The sequence below is a fragment of the Drosophila innubila genome (assembly GCF_004354385.1).
Source record: "Drosophila innubila isolate TH190305 chromosome 2L unlocalized genomic scaffold, UK_Dinn_1.0 4_B_2L, whole genome shotgun sequence".
Classification (NCBI taxonomy): Eukaryota; Metazoa; Arthropoda; class Insecta; order Diptera; family Drosophilidae; genus Drosophila; species Drosophila innubila.
Window position 1 is genome coordinate 24,048,233 of NW_022995372.1, and position 16,762 is coordinate 24,064,994.

At 39.8% G+C, this 16,762-nt stretch overlaps 1 protein-coding gene across 1 annotated transcript; it reads left to right on the forward strand.

Moving 5' to 3' along the window:
• The first annotated feature begins 10,023 nt into the window (after window positions 1–10,023).
• LOC117780464 (protein tiptop) lies at window positions 10,024–16,023 on the forward strand. Its single transcript, XM_034617012.1, has 3 exons — window positions 10,024–10,079; window positions 11,643–14,101; window positions 14,660–16,023. The coding sequence occupies exons 1-3, from the start codon at window positions 10,024–10,026 to the stop codon at window positions 15,247–15,249; spliced, it is 3,105 nt and encodes a 1,034-aa protein (XP_034472903.1). The 3' UTR covers window positions 15,250–16,023.
• The last annotated feature ends 739 nt before the right edge of the window (window positions 16,024–16,762 follow it).

Below are 16,762 nucleotides of genomic sequence, written 5' to 3' on the forward strand. Positions count from 1 at the left end.
ATAAACTGAATGAAAAATATTTAAGCAATATGTTTGGCAAATATAAGCAAATAAGGTGGGCTTCCCCATTGATAATTTAAGCCTAAAAATAAGACAAGAAAATCTTGTTCGGTTTTTGTGTTGTTAATTACTTCTCAAAATTATGAAAAGTTTATGGATATAACGATTAAACTTTATATCAGTCAAGTGCTTAAATTTTTTTTTAATAAATAAATCAAACGCATACTTTAAAAAATCAATAGTTAATGTTGATCTCAAATCGATCTAAAATAAAATTTCTTCATCAGGGTTTAGCTTATGATGCCAAGAAATAGTATAAAGCGAACAATTTAAAGATATTTTATTAAAATGTTGTTATTTTTATAGTAACTCAAACTTAAGGTTAGTTAATATCAATGCAAGCTGTATTTAAAGTCAATCTGAAATTAACTTTTGACCCTGAACAAATCAAATGTGGCCAACACAAGTGCCACATTGTCGATTTGGCCACAGAAATCGCAACACAAAACGCAGAGAGTGAATTAGGATATGGGTTGAAGAGGAATGATGAGGGATGCGGTGTTGTTGTTGTTGTTGTTGTTGTTGTTGTTGATGTTGATGTTGGCCTTGGCCTCGACAGGCGAGGCGATGAATTTGTGCGATGGTTTTGGGTTATTGGGGTGGCTGCGCTTTGTGGTCACACAAATTGCCAGCGGTGGCAACAGCAACAAACAACAAACAACAAATAGCAACAGCAACAACAATGCAAATTGCTTAGATTTGTGTTGGACCACAAAGCGTCCCGACATGGCGGGACACCTGAGGGGTAGAGGGAGAGGCGAAGAGGTGGATAGCTGGAGAGGGGCAGGAGCAACAAGAGTCATCAGACAGCGACTGGTGTTGAAGGATTCACGATGTGACAGTGTCCGTCCTTTGACATGCGGCATAATGTTGCTGCCGTCGACGAATGTTGCTGATGGAGGCAACAACAACAGCAGCAAAAGAGAGTACGAGATAGAGAGAGACACACAGACATGGACATAGCCTACAAAGAGAGCTCAAACTGTTGTTGACAGCGACAGCAGCAAGGACAACAGCAGCAGCAACAACAGCAGCAACCACAACAACAAAAACAGCAGCAACAACAGCGGCAATAAACTTGAAGTTGACAATTGTAAAAAGCGAGGCACATATGAACGACCAGCTCACACTGCCTGCAAAGCAACAAGCAACACAAATGTTAGCAACAACAACAGCAGCAACAGCAACAGCTAACGGCAATCATAAAATCAACAACTATGAAATTCATCACCGCTCAGTGAAAGCCGCTCGTTGACACTTCCGCCACATGCCACATGCCTCCTCATGCTGCAACTGAAGTCACTGGATCAGCAGCAGCAACAGCAACAACAACAACAACAACAACAATGAGGAGTTGCTGTTGTCGTCGCAACAACATCAACAGCAGCATCATCATTCACGGCAGCAACGGCGGCGACTAAGTGAAATTAATTGCATTGTTTTTGGCCAATGAATTCCTAGTTGCCAGTTTTTGTTTTCGGCTTAAACGCCTTGACGCCTTTTTGCCAAAAACAGCAACAACAACAACAGCAACACTGTGTTGCCAGTGCGCCTCTACAGTTCATCACACGTGATTGCCGCAGCATGTTGCAAGCATTTGAGGCGCGCTCTGCGCACAGTGGTACCAAACATTACATAAATAAATTTACGGAAAATTTGTAATATCAACTTTAAATTTTTTTTTAATTTTAAATATTTATAGAGCAGTGTTAGATACACAAACATTTTTCATGTGTTAGTGCTTAACAGCTTTCAAAGCTCACCGTAAATATTATTCGAATTAGAAGAAATCTGCATGTTGATTGTTCTACGAAGACTTGATTTGAACTGATGCTTTCAAAAAGTCAGCATCGAAATTATATAGGATCTGTCGATCACTCAGTATGGAATCTTTTGAATTAATTCAGATTATGAATTTTTTACACTGGAAATAACGTCGATTCAGTTATCTGTGTGTTTCTCAGGTTCAAAGTAAGATCATTGAAAGAAAATTATTATATCTATTTTGATGGAAATATCTTATCTTTGAGAAGCAACTGGGGAATAACAGCAGGAAAAACCCATTCAAATCCATAAGTGAAATAAGGGAACAAATAAGTATTGTTATGTTTGTATAATTATTTGAAATGAAATGATTAATAGTAATAAAATTAGGACTTCTGAATAATTTCCAATACACCAAATTTTTAAAATAAAATTTATGGAATAACTCTTATTGATAAGTCTTGTTTGAAACTTTTAAAATAAAAATCAAGAATAACTCTTATATTTAATTTTTATTGAAAAAATCAAAAATAAGTGTACTTTTCAATTGAAATTAAATTATTATACTGCATTTTTTAAATAAAAAATTTCAATGTCACTTCTTACCACTGTGCGACACTTAGTGCTGTTGTTATTGTCTGTCCTCAGTCGGTTGCCAGTGAGTCCATTGCCTGACTGCCTGCCCCAACACACTCTCTTCTCTTCCCACTCTCTCTCTCTCACTCCCTCTTCTGTGGCATCCACATTCTCTGCGTCGGCCTCGTCTCGTTGGTTTATCGCGCTGCTTCAGTTAGTTACCATCATCAACATGTTGACATGTCTATGACTGCATATGTGTGTGTGTATTAGAGTGTGTTAGACTGTGGGTATCCTTGTGTGTGTGTGCTTGTGTGTGTGTGTGTGTCATTGTTGTTGGTACGCGGTAACCAACGTTCAACAGCGTTTATCACTCATGCTTATGGCCTTGTTTTTGCGGTGATATATCACACTTGACACTCATTCATTCAGTTTTCGAGTTTAGTGTTTTGGGCTCGTTACGCCTTTCCTTCTCTCTCTCGCTCTCTCTATCTCAATAGGAGTTATCATGTCATCCAGTTTACTCTGTGTCTTTCTTTAGAAATGAATTTCATTACTTTTGCAACTTCCCAAATTTCCCCCTATCTCCTAGTCTTTTCTCTGATTCTCCCTAATCTCCCTCCGTCTTGTCTCCCAATTCGATTCTCTTCTTTCTTCTTCTCATAGTCACTCATCTCATCTCATTCTTTTCTTTTTCTTTAGTCTGTTCTTTTATTCCACTTCACTTCATTCATCTTTATCTATTCTCTTTCTCCATTATCTCTTAACATCTCATTCTGTTCTTTCTTTTTGACTTTCCTTTCTATATTCTTCATCTCTGCTTCCCATTTATTTTCTACTAATCGACTCTTCTTTTCTCTGCTTCTAAATTATTTCTTTCTTAGCTTGTTCTTCCTTCTAGGACTCCCTCTTATCTTGCTTTTGTTTCTCTATTCTTCTACCTTCTTCTCCGTTCCGTATCATTTTTTTTTCTCTTCTTTTCATTGCCTTTTCCTTCTATTCCTCTTTCCTCCTACTTTATTCTTTTTCTTTTCACACATCTTTTCTTTACACCCTTTTTCTTCTCTCCTTCCTTTTTCACTTCACTTTCCCCATTCTATGCTCTATCTTATATCCTATTCTCTTCTTCTTCAGCTTCTTTTCGCTCCCTCTGTCGGCAACTATTGCCACCCTGTGCCACATGTGGACACCTTGTGATGTCTATGATATTTCGGCTTGATGAATGCTTCTTCTTCACTGTCGTCGTCAGTTTTCATCACTGTTGTTGTTTCCGTGTTGTTGGTGCTGGTGTTGTTGTTGTTGTCATATATGTCGACTGTCTGTTAACAGCAGAACACAGGGTGTAAGGAGGTGGCGGACAGGGTGGTAATTGTAGGGCGATTCATTCACTCGTATCATTCACATGCATTTCGACACTGTTTTTGGGGAAATTTGTCTCTATGTTGTTGTACTTCCTCTTCTTGTTGTTGTAGTTGTAGTTTTTCTTTTTGTTGTTGTTGCCTGAACTTGTGTTTGTTTTTCAATTGCTCCACAAATGTTTATGCAGATGAATTGTATTTTGAGTTGTGTTTTTGTCTGGCTGTGGCTCAGAGATGGGTAAAGGGAGCTAGCAGAGGGTTAAGGAAAGCAGAAGTGGGTTAAAAGGAGGTTGTCTTGGTCCTTGTACTGTTTGATGAATGTGATAAATATTTGCTAAGCTTCTCATAATGTGACTTTAAATTGTAGCCCAATATACGATTCAAAAAATTTACTGAGAAAGACAATGATTATAATCATAAATCGCACTATAATATTGTCTAGAATCAAGATATAGTAACTAAATATACTAAAATATTGTAACACAATGAATTCTTTTCACTTTAAAATAATTAATCAATGTTGCTGTTAAAACTGGAATTTGTATTAGGTTGTCATTTTTTTATGGGAGTAATATAAAATATAATAAAACTAAAATAATAAATTCCCATGAGAGCAAGATTACAAATTCTAGGAGGAAATCAGAGCCGTAAATTCCAGCTTAACCATTCCTAACTTTTGCAACACTTCCACAGCTTAAGGCCAACAAAACGAAGCTGTCAAAGTGACCTGACCATACTTAAAGTTGAGGACTCAATAACATACTGCCGCATCCCTTTGCCCTCTATCAATTTTCTCCACATTTCGATTTCATTTTCATTCGTCTTATGGTAAATTAATTGCCAGCTCCAAAGCCGGAAAATAAACAACCCGCGGCGCTTGGAAAATTTGCCAAAAATTGCTGACAGACGCTTTAGCCACAACTCATAAACAATTGCAACAAAAATGTTTCGGATAAAATTGTATAGAAAATGTTGCATGGATTTGATTTAAACTTTTCATTCGTAATTGTAATTGGGTGCGGTAGGGGGACGGTAACGGGCAGTGGGGTTAAGGGGAACATTTAAATATGAAGTTATTGCCGACACAATGTATCTGCATGCAACGTAACGTTGCAACGAATCGTGTCTAAATTTAACGGCAACAACAAAAAGTTGCATACAAAACAAATGTTTTTGACGCATTTTTCGTAACGTCAAGAGGGTGGGTGGTGGATCTATCAGAGGGGCGGAAGGGGAAGGGGGCGGTGACTGGCGCCAGGCATTTACAGCTTTTATGGCGCTGCATCGTCGCGACGGCGAGCCGGAGTCAACGTCGGCGTCAACGTCGGCGTCAACATCAGCGTCTGACGCGTCCGTCACCGCAAAAAGGTGTCAGAAAATTGCATACGGCAAATTTCAGATCCATTTGACAGATGGGAGGGAACGGAACGGAATGGAATGGAATGAAATGGAACAGCGTGTGATAAAATCGTATGTCAATTCGATTTTTGACGTTAACCACCGCCTAAACAAAAACAAGAACAACAACGTTCTTTTACCCGTTAATCAGAGAGAATAAGGGTATATTGTATTCTTTGGGATAAATGTTACGGGGAGAAGGATACGTGACATAAATATACGTGACATATAGGTATTTTTGATAGGTCTCATCAGATTTTTATTTTTTTTAAATTGTATATTATAGAGCTTAGTTGTACATTTTTTTAAATTGCTTTCTAGTTTTGTATTTTTTTTATCCAAATAATACTTTCTTTTTTAATTGTCATGTTTTTAAGATGACTTTAATAAATTAGGGGATGCTTAAAAAGAGAGCAGATAATGTATTTTTACTATGGTTTATGATTTCTTTTATTATTAACTTATATTCTACTGAATCACATCAAGATTGAACTAACACACAACTTTATTTATGGCTGTCTAAAGTTTTCAAGCCATACAAGCGCCTTAAAGTATGCAAAAATTTTCAAATCGTTGGTTCTGAACATAAATAGATATTTTGACGGGTATCCCACAGTCAGGCTCTCGGCTATAGCGATCTTACTTGATTTTTTATTACATTGGAATGGGACATGAAATTGGGTGGCGGTTGTTGTTGCTGCCACAGTTTGTTGCAATAGAAACGGACGCGCTACATGACATTTGTGGCAGTGAATTGGCAGCTGCAGCTGCAACCTGCAACCAAAGTCTATGCAACCAAAGACACCATGTGGGCGAACAAAATAAATGTTAACCGGTTCAGGTCTTCAACCGATTCGACCATTCACTGAATGACAGCTCTGCTGCGGCACAGAGAGAGAGGGGGAAGGGGAAGGGACGGGTCAGTGTCAAACAAAACGGGAATTGTTGACTGAGAAAATGTACTGTACGAAAAATCAACAGAAATCAGGATTTAAATTTCTAAAACCGCAACAATTGAAGATGTTCCGCATTCCATTATGAGGTTTAATTCACATGTAGTCCTAAGTTCATTCCTATTCCATTTTGAGATTAATTTCGATGGAAAAACGTATATTGAAAAATACTGGAATACAATCTATCTTCTGTTCAGTGATTTAAAGAAAAGAAAACATATTATCATGAATAAGTAATAAAAATTTAGTTATGTTTCAAAAAATTACAAAATAAATTACAGAAATCCAATTTTAATTCCATAATTTTCTTTGCTAATTTAAAGTAACGTAGTATAATATTAAATAATTTGAAATGATTTAAAAAAGTGATTTTATATTTATCTAATTTTAATTTTAAGCATGCTTATATAAATGGAAAAGCTGAACCCAAAAATAAATTGTTAATTAATTACAGAAACTTTTGTTGAAACTGAATATGAATTTGGTTATTGGCATTCTATTTTACTGGTAATCCTCCACCCCCTAGCTTAAAATTATCCCCCTTCCCCATCCACGTTTATCAATGCAAACACAAAAAATGCATTGTGCAATTGAAATCATTTTACAATGTGCCGCAAGATGAGAAATTGTAGAGGTATTTGAGGGGGGGAGGAGGCTGGAAAAGTGGGGTTGGTAACATTCCGTTATGTCACATTTCTAGCCCACAAATAAAAAAAAAAATAATTGTATATGTATGTGAGTGTATATAGCGAATCCAACTTTTGACGTGTGACAGCAGTTGGCGTTGCATTTTGGCCGCAATTGTCAGGTGCCGCGATATTCGAGGACCTGTCAATCCGATTACAGATATTTGAGATACATGACAGTAGAATGAAGTAGAAGAGGGTGGATGAAGGGGGTGGGGGATGGGAAGGGGTGTCTATACAAAACGAACCCTTTAATATGAATTAAATGGAGGCAGTTACGTGTAAGCCAGGCAATTTATATGGAGTATTAAATAGATTTTCATGAATATTTATAGCTCTTTACCAACCAAAGTTGCTAAAAAGTTCGGCTTACATTTTTTAATTCAAAAGTGGTTAACTTACAGGAAAACATTCAAACCGCACAATAATTTGTGCATTTAGAATCATGATGTTATTAGAAATCACAAGAATTTTTGCTTTTAAACTAATTTTTTAGGCAAAAGTTGGTAAGATAAGATGGTAAGACAACTGACTCAAAAATAAGTATTTTCATGAAAAGGAACATTGCTTACAAATATATATTTTTTTTTTTATTTATATAATATGTGTAAATCATTATTAATTCACATTATTACATTTGTATTTTAAAAGTTTGGAATAAAATTTTTAATTAAGACATACTTTTAATTAAAGTTTTAAAATAAAAATTAATATTAATTTGTAAAGAAAAATTTAAAAAATTGGAAATTTACTGTTTTATTGAAATTATTTTTTCCATGCTCGAAAGTGTAGAGAAAAATCAAACACAAAGTACTCTTATTTTGTGGTCCTTATTGCTGTTGTTGTTGTAGCTTTCGTTAAGTGACGAGAATGAAAGGGCGAAAAAAACCTGAAAACAGAAACTAATAAAGATGCGTAATGGTCGGCTGCGCACAAGTATCGGAAAATAATTACAGACAAAGTGCAGAGCGGAAAAATGAGCTGAGAAAATGACGAAAACCGAAGCAAAATGCAAAAAGTATGTAATTATAAATTAAATAAGCTTAAAAGTAAACTTAATTTATGCAAATAATACGAATTAAACTTACCGAAGCAATCATAATTGTCATTTAAAGACACACACACACCCGCACACACACTCAGATAAAGGACTTTGTCACGTGCGAATTAATTCTTCATTTGCTCATTCTATTTTTTCCTACGCAGCCAAATTCCCGTTTTGAGGCAGAGCTTTTGCGGTCGCCAAAAGCAGCGTACGCAGCGCATTCAACAATTGGGCTGCGTAAGCAGCGAAGCAGCGAGAGGGAGAAGGAGAGGGAGAGGAAACTCACTTGTCGGGGGGAGGCGATAAGCGACTCGATTTAGAATTTTATTTTTGCACAACGTAAAAGAATTAAATGTAAGTTTGCAAATTTTGTGTTTTGATGCAGCGACTGCAAAGGCAGTGGGTCCAACTCCTCTCTCTCTCTCTCTTTCTGTGTCTTTCTCTGTCGCTTCATTTTCAATTTCAATAAATAACCTTGATTTAAACGGCAGCGACGTCAACAGCGCCGCCAACGCATTGACACTCACCCCCACAGTGGTTTGACCAGCTGCAACGCAATTGCAAAGAGAGCGACTGCGAAGCGAGAGGGATAGAGAGAGAGCTAGTGAGTGAGAGAAAGGGAGACAGATGACGGGCCAGACCGGCCCCCACACACAAACACCTGTCACACTGCACATTGTCGCACTGCACAGCGTTGCTCTCTCGCTTTCCGCTCTGTCTCTCACTCGTGCTCTCACGGCCATTGCAGTTGTTCCGCTCCCCATTTGTCTCAGTTTCAATTCAAGTGTTTCACCAAAGCTTTCTCCTCATTCCAAGTCAAAGCAAAGGCTATAAATCAAAACAAAACTGCAGCCGCTGCCAGCTGACAATGTCGACGCATGCGCAGACCACATAACTCGTCTGCAGAGTTTGCTCTCTGAGCACGTAACGCTCTCTTTCTGTCTGCTGCCGGCATATATCAAATTAATGGGGAAAACGTCGTCGGCTCTCTCTCACTTGGGCATGCCACAATTCATTTTGATTGCCTTCGCGAGCGCTCATTTGTTTCGCTCTCGCAACGACGCGCTGCTGCTGCTGTCTCTGCTGCTAGTGTCTCTGCTGCTGGTGTGCTGTTGCTATTGCTGTCAGCTCTCAACGTTGTCAGTGTCAAAAAGATGTTTTAGTCGACAACGGCAACGCTGAACGAAATCATGTCGCATATTTTCATTGTTGAATTTTTCGCAAGAAATTCAACAGCGACGAACGACATTCAACCGCAGCAGTAGCAGTGCAGTAGCAGCGCAGTAACGTCGCTGCCGGCAGCGGTGCCCATCACAATTGCAACGTGCGCGTGTCAATCAGTCGACGCTAATGAGTCGCCTTGTCCGGTTAACCGATTCGATTCACTAACGGCTCTTAACTTCATAACCGTTTCGTGCGAGTCGCGCGCGTTTTTCTAGTCGCCAACAGAACGAAGAATAAGAAGAAGCAGCAGCAGCGAAAGAATAATAATAAATTTTGTGGCAGTCAGTAAATCATTAAATTAATAGCCTCACACACACACACAGACACAAAGGGACAGCTGTTGTGTGTAGTGCGTGTGTTGTTGGCATTTGCCAGGAGGAGGAAGAGGAAGCGCTGCCTTGGAAATTGGCGGCAGTTGACCGCAGCAGCGACTACGACAGCGACGCTTGCACTACACAGCCACATAAACACACATACACTCAGGCACTGGCAGTAAAACATATTGAGCAAGCGAGAGTTCGTCATCAGCAGCAACAGCAGCAGGAGGAGGAGAAGAGAGAGGGACGCCCATTGTGACATTTGATTTATTTGACGTGTGTGTTTTTGATAGAAGCTCAACACGAATCTGACACGTTCTCACACACACACACACATACAGAGACAAGCAGACGTAGAGACGGCAGCGACGCTCTGAAGAACTTCAAACGTGAAACGAAACGAAAATAAAATGAAATGAAATACATTTTATTTGTATTTGTATTTGGATTCGTGTATTTGGTTTAGTTAAGTGCAAAGTGTGACCAAAAAGAACTACGACCACAACAACAAGAATTACAGCAATAACAATAAAAACAAAAACAATCGATGCGAGCAATTAATTAGAGTGTGTGAAAGAGATAAAGAGAGAGACAGAGTGAACTTTTAGTCAAAGACAAATTTAAGTGAAACTTATCTTCAAAATGATGCTACATGAGGCTGTAATGTTGGAGATCTATCGTCAAGCGTTGAGTGCCAGGTGAATTAACCGTTATAATTAAGGACAAGTGTTGGAAAGTGCGAGAAATGTGCGAGGCAAAGACAGTGGGTTTAGAAGTTTAAATCTAAATTCTAAACTTTGGATAGAAAGATCAGAGCATTTATATGTATTTAATAACTTCAGCAAAATTTTTAATTTATATTAATTTTGTACTATGATATTTTTAAAAAGAGAGTATGTAAATAATACAGAGGAAAACATACCGAAAATAGTTTTGGTTAAAAATACAGTGTAATTTCGCTAAAATGTATTTTATATTCTTAGAAACAATAATTATTAAAACAGAATTTGTAACACATAGATTTAATAAATAATGATCGACAATTTAAATGTAATGACACGGCAAATTTGTTAGTTAATAGGTTATCAATTAATATTTCTGTCTGACACCTATAAACCTCCAAGTATTTGACATACTTTTCTTATCAATTTGACAAAAAAAAAAAAGCATTTATAATCTTAACACTACAGAATCCCAAGTTTTATGATTAATTTTTGTTTTTCGTTACTTTTAGTTGAAAGCAAAATTATAAGTAAATTTTGCACAAAATTTTTTTATCTATATCAAAGTCTAATCGAAATTTTTTGAAGTCAATCAAATAAATTAAATTTGATGAATGAATGTTAATAAACAAAGAAATTGTAGTGAAATCAACAGATTTATTTATACCCAATTGAAACAAAATGTTTCCTTTAGGAAAGTCTGAACTATGTGGTATGTAAATAGTTAATATCTATTTTTTTTTTCAGTTTTTAGAAAAAATCTATGTATGTATGTTTTCTTTAAAGTAGTATTTTATTTTATTTGATACTTCAGACAATGTGTCGTTAGCTTTATTATAATGTATTATAAGTATGAGCTTTACAATTTTTTTTAACAATTATTTTCGTTTGGTAGATACATAACTGCAGTTTCAAGAAATATGGTTATATAGTGGATAAAGAGTGATTTCCATTAGAATAGTATGATAGATAAATAGTTTTCGAATAATTTTAATCATATGTAAATTGAAAATATTATTTTACAAAAGTTAGGAATTGTTGTTAAAGGCAGCTTGTTAGTTTGGACAATCTGTAATATCGTGGTGTTGATTTTAAACACTTTAATAAGAAATATCTTTGAAAAAACAAAGATTTGGTTAAAATCCTAAAGGAAATTAATGAAAGAATCAAATTTGTAATTTTCTCTTTATAAATAGTGTATTCCACGAATTTTCCTATTTATTTTTTTTTTAATTTTTAGGATTCTTTTAATACTTGAAATGTTTGCATTTACTATTTTTTTTCTTTCTCACTATTAATAGTTAAGATATGGTATACCTTTTATGAATACTATATTACCTGATATCTTCTGAATTTTCTATGATACTTTCTATGTAGATAATATTCCTCATTATCTATAAGGATATAGTTTCAAAGTGAAGTTAAATAAAGATTACAGTTTTAAGTTAATTTTTTTTAGACATTTCCTTAAGTTAGGTTTAAGAAATTTTTTCTAATAATCGTCTAATCTTCATTCCTGTTTCTGCTGTACCTTTTTAGTGAGTTGGCGAGTCCGCGTTGTCAGTCCCGAGAATCGAATACTTCAGCCATAGCTGGAGATGTGCGTTGTCCATCGAACGAATCTCATTGCTCCGCAAATGATTGTCTCACCCCGGCGCCCACGCCCACTCCGACAGCCGCCTCTCCGGTGGGTCTTCCCTTGACGGCGACGTTGGCTCCCTCCGCTGCGGCAGCGCTTCTTCCACCGCAGTCGGCAGCGATGGCCGCTTACCTGGCGGCGGCACAACAGAATCATCTGCTGCTGACGAATCCTTTGGCGGCAGCCGCATCCTTGGTGCAACAGGCGACGCAACAGGCCGCATCCCCAGCGAGTAATCGCCTCGAGGAGGAGGCACCTGCCTTGGATTTTAGCAGGAAGAGGAATTCCAGTGATTGCGAGGCAACTGGCAGCGATGAGGAGCAGGAACAGGAGCAGCAGGATCAGGAGACGGCTCCATTGGATTTGTCGGTGAGCACAAGGAAGCGACAGACGCCGAACCTGGAACAGGATGCGCCAGCAAGGAAGTTGCCACGTGGTGGCAACGACTATAAATCTCCCTTGCCTCCTGGCAGCTGGGTGCCTCCTATCAATCCCTACCTGGCTGCAGTGGCTGCCAAGTCTGGATTAAATGGGAAAATGGGGTCGCCCAATGAAGCCAGTAAGGCGCTGGAGAAGATGAGCGAGATGAGTCGCCTGGAGACGCCTCCACCAAGCAGCAGAGGATCAGGAGGAGCAGCTGCGGGAGGGGGCAACTCATCGGGAGGAGGTCGTCACAGTGCCTGGCAATCGCATTGGCTCAACAAAGGCGCCGATGCCGCCAAGGACGTCTTCAAGTGCGTGTGGTGCAAGCAGAGCTTCTCCAGCCTCGCCCTGCTCACCACCCACATGAAGGAGACCCAACATTGTGGGGTACAGGTGCCCTCCCCCTCCGCCTCCACCTGCACCCCCTTGACACGCACCACAAACGCGACTTCAACAGCCACTTCGAACTGCTCCAGCAGCAGCTCCACGTCCTCATCCTCCACATCATCCAAGTCCGAGTTGAATATGCTCATCAAGGAGACAATGCCGTTGCCCAGGAAACTGGTGCGGGGTCAGGACGTCTGGCTGGGCAAGGGGGCGGAGCAGACACGTCAGATCCTCAAGTGCATGTGGTGCGGTCAGAGCTTCAGATCCTTGGCAGAGATGACGAATCACATGCAGGAGACGCAGCATTATACGAATATCATATCCCAGGAGCAGATCATCTCTTGGAAATCCGGCGACGAGCGACCCTCCAATGGAGGTGGAAGTGGAGGAGGCGCCAATAGCACCACTGGCAACACCACCACACCCACCACCACCGCTCCAAGTGTCAGCGCTGTTTTGACATGCAAGGTGTGTGATCAGGCATTTGCCACACTCAAGGAGCTCAGCACACACATGGCACAGCAGTCGCATTACAAGGATCCCTCCTCCAGTTGCTCCTCCTCCGTGTCCCCGCCTGCACCACCCTCGACGGCAGGTGGCGCCACCAAGCGTGGCAGACAGACACGGAGCAACGAGAAGCGGAAGAAGTCGTTGCCCGTAAGGAAACTCCTCGAACTGGAGAGATCCGGATGTGGTTCCAGCTTGGACTCGGCACTAAAACCCCTAAGGGACTTTGCTGCAGCTACGAAAATTACTTGCGAGAAATGTGGCACAAAGATTGAGACGGCGTTGTTTGTGGAGCACATACGCAAGTGTCTGGGGGAGAGCATTCCCATTCCGCCCAGAAGATCCCAAACGGAGCAGAGATTGTCGAGTCCTGGCATGTCGGAGAAAGCCACTGGAAGTTCGGGGTCCTCTTCAGGCGGAGCACCCTCGGTTTTAAATGCCCTCGAGCAGTTGATCGAGAAGAGCTTCGAGTCGAGGGTGGGACGCATGGCGACGGGTTATCCGGAGACTGGCACTCCCCTGGGAGCAAGCATATTGAAGAGACTAGGGATTGACGACAGCAGTGACTATACCAAACCCTTGATGGATGCCCAGGCCATGCAGATGCAGTTACTCCGTTCTTCCTATCCCCAGCGGGATCGCAGCGCCAGTGAATCGAGTTCCGCCAGTCGCGTTGAGTCCGCCTATACGCCGGACAGGCAACAAGCAACGCCTCGACGTACTCCCGACACCCCAGCTCCACCCTCGATGTCGCTACCTCCTCCCAACAGCAGCACTACCATCAAATCGGAGCCCTTGGAGAGTGAATCCGTTGAACTGGAGACGAGTCGACATCTCATCAATGTGAAGAAGGAATTCAACATAGAATCCAATGCAGGAAATCCTCGTGCAAGTCCCAGTGCCAGCAGCGATCGATCCAACAACTCGCCAAATGCTCATCCTCCCAACCAGACGGCAAATTTAACCGAAAGTGGCAGCCTTCTGGCCTTAAACTCAATGTTCGATCAGCTGAGCAATTTGGAGACCAACAACAACAATACTGGTAAGTGGCAACCCTAAGCCAGAGGGTAGAGTAGAGGCGGACCTGTGTAAATTTTTGGGAGATTTTCGGTTGGTTTCGTTATCTGTGGCAACCCTGAAAGAAACTAAATCTAGTTTAAAAAGATGTCAACAATGCATTTTCAGGATCCTAGTAAATATTTAACTTGAAGATAAGAAAGTAGATTGGTTAAACTATAAAGAAAGTTTTAGTAAATAGACAAATAATTTTAAGAAAAAAAAGGTATACGTCTTCCCTTGATGGTAAGTGGCAACGCTATGCCAGAGGTGGGAACAATGCACCTTCCGGATCCTAATAAATAACTAATTTTTATGAAGATGAGAAAGTAGATTGGTTAAACTATAAAGAAAGTTTTAGTAAATAGGCAAATGATTAAAAAAAAAAATAGGTAAGTGGTAACGCTATGCCAGAGGTAGTATCAGAGATTAAGTTAAGTAAAGGTTGGGCTAAAAATCAATTGATATCTTAGATCTCTAGATAAAATCCCAAACTTAAAGTAACATGACATAACCTAACTCATCTTATTCTCCATCTTTGCAGGACATTGCTTTAACAACAACAACAACAACAATGGAAATGGTAACCCTAAAAAGCCCAAGGCGCATCCTTTGGCCGCCCTGCAAAAGCTGTGCGAGACAACCGATCCTCCAGCTTGCAATACACGCAGTGCCTCCGCCTCGTCAGCCACACCGGGAATGGGGGCGGGGCCGGGCTCTGGAATGGGCGTGGGCGTGGGCAACGGGAGTGACCTTGTGGCCTTCAGCTGGGCGTGTAACGAGGCCGTGTTGAGTGCGAGCACCGGAGCAGACATGATAATCAAATGCTCCTTTTGTGATACGCCATTTGGGTCAAAGGGCGCCTATCGTCACCATCTGTCCAAGGTCCACTTCGTCAAGGACGAAAGGACGGGCGAGGAATCGCCGACCTTGAAGTCGCCGGCGGCTGCGCAGTCACCGAAATCGCTGCCTCTGGCATCGCCGAAACGCTCAGCGTCGCGCAGTCCGGCAACGCCGGCAGTGCAGCAGCTGCCGCAGACGTCGCCGTCGACGTCGCTGTATGATGAGAGTCCGCAGTCGAAGTTTTTGAAATACACGGAGCTCGCCAAGCAGTTGTCCTCGAAGAATGCCTAAAGAGGAGAGAAAAACAGAAGAAGAAGGAGCTGAATTAGTAAGGTTAGGTCGCGTAATCGATGCAATTTTCGCTGCATTGATTTCTGATCAAAACAGCAGAGCGCGCGAGAGAGAGCGTTCCGGCACGCTCTTAGTTGCTGCCGCTCTCAACTGCTCTCTCTCCCTCGCTCTCTCTCCCTCGCTCTCTCTCTACAGCCAGATTTCCCCTACTTTGCTGAATAAGCGGCCATATTTCCCCTGGTTGGGGTAATGACGTCACAGCGCTGACGACTCTCAGTTTTATTGTTTGCCAATTCCCACACACAGTCAGCATGCCATCGCATTCGCACGCACAAGAGGCGTCCAAAATTCAATTACCACCACTTTGACGAACTGCTGTCCATCAAACGACACTCACACAGCATACAGGCACACCGATACAAGCACTGGCGGTGCAGCTGCAGGCGTGCGCTAGAGCGAGATGGTCGTAGTGTGCGCAGCAGTTTGACGAAAGGCGACGACAACAGTTCGTCAAAGTGAAAAACAAACACACAAGCAAAAGCAAAATACAAAAGCAAAACATGCTGACCCATGCGATTGGATGGAGCAACAGCAGCAAAATAACAACAACAAGCATAGCAATGCTCAAATGGGTGGGGGATATATTGAGCACAATCGAAACCAGTTTGAGCGCAAATTGAGTGTGAGCGAAAGAGAGCAAATAATTGAGTGGATTTTTAATTTAACAAAATGCGGTTCCTGGTCAAAAAGCGTGCCAAATAAAATACTAAGCAACTAAATACGAAAGAAACTTAATTAATGAATTAAAATTAAGTAATTACAAAAATGCAACGCAGTATACGTAAATTCTTTAAGCAAGAATAAAACTAAAAATTTCTTAAAAAAAAACTTAAACTCATTTTACGAGTAAAAAATTGAAATTAAAGTTTTTTTATTTGTTGTTTTACTAAGCAAAGAGGCAACTTTTGAGTGTAAATATATAAGTAGAATTTAGCACTTTCCTTCCAAAAAGTAATGAAATATTTAACAATTATACTATTATTATTATTAATACATTAATGAATAAAAGTCAAAAATCAAAACAATGTAATCACGGCAACTCATGTATACGCATTATTAATTATACAAATATACTTAACTATATTAATTAAATGAACATTATATATATATACCAACAACAACAACAAAAACTGTTTACAAACTCACTCAAATCTCAACAAAAATAACAACTACAACAACAAATGTATACCTATTATATATATTAAATATATGTATTTAACCTAAGATTAAACCTAAGACTTCCAAAAATACTAAACTAATGAAAAGGAGAAAATACTACAAAAAAATATATAATATGCAACAAATGTTAAACATTTCATTGTCATCAAAAACAAGAACATCATCAGCAACGATAATTTAAATGATTACATATGATAATAACTATGATATGATATATATATATGTATATATATATATATATATAACTGTATCTCAATCTGTATACGACTTGTAT

Bases quoted from the DNA above. Each gene is read 5' to 3' on its own strand.
- LOC117780464 (XM_034617012.1), top strand. From the start codon at position 10,024: ATGATGCTACATGAGGCTGTAATGTTGGAGATCTATCGTCAAGCGTTG. The intron at 10,080-11,642 runs GTGAATTAACCG...GTACCTTTTTAG, and splicing joins CGTCAAGCGTTGAGTGCCAG to TGAGTTGGCGAGTCCGCGTT. The intron at 14,102-14,659 runs GTAAGTGGCAAC...CCATCTTTGCAG, and splicing joins GACCAACAACAACAATACTG to GACATTGCTTTAACAACAAC.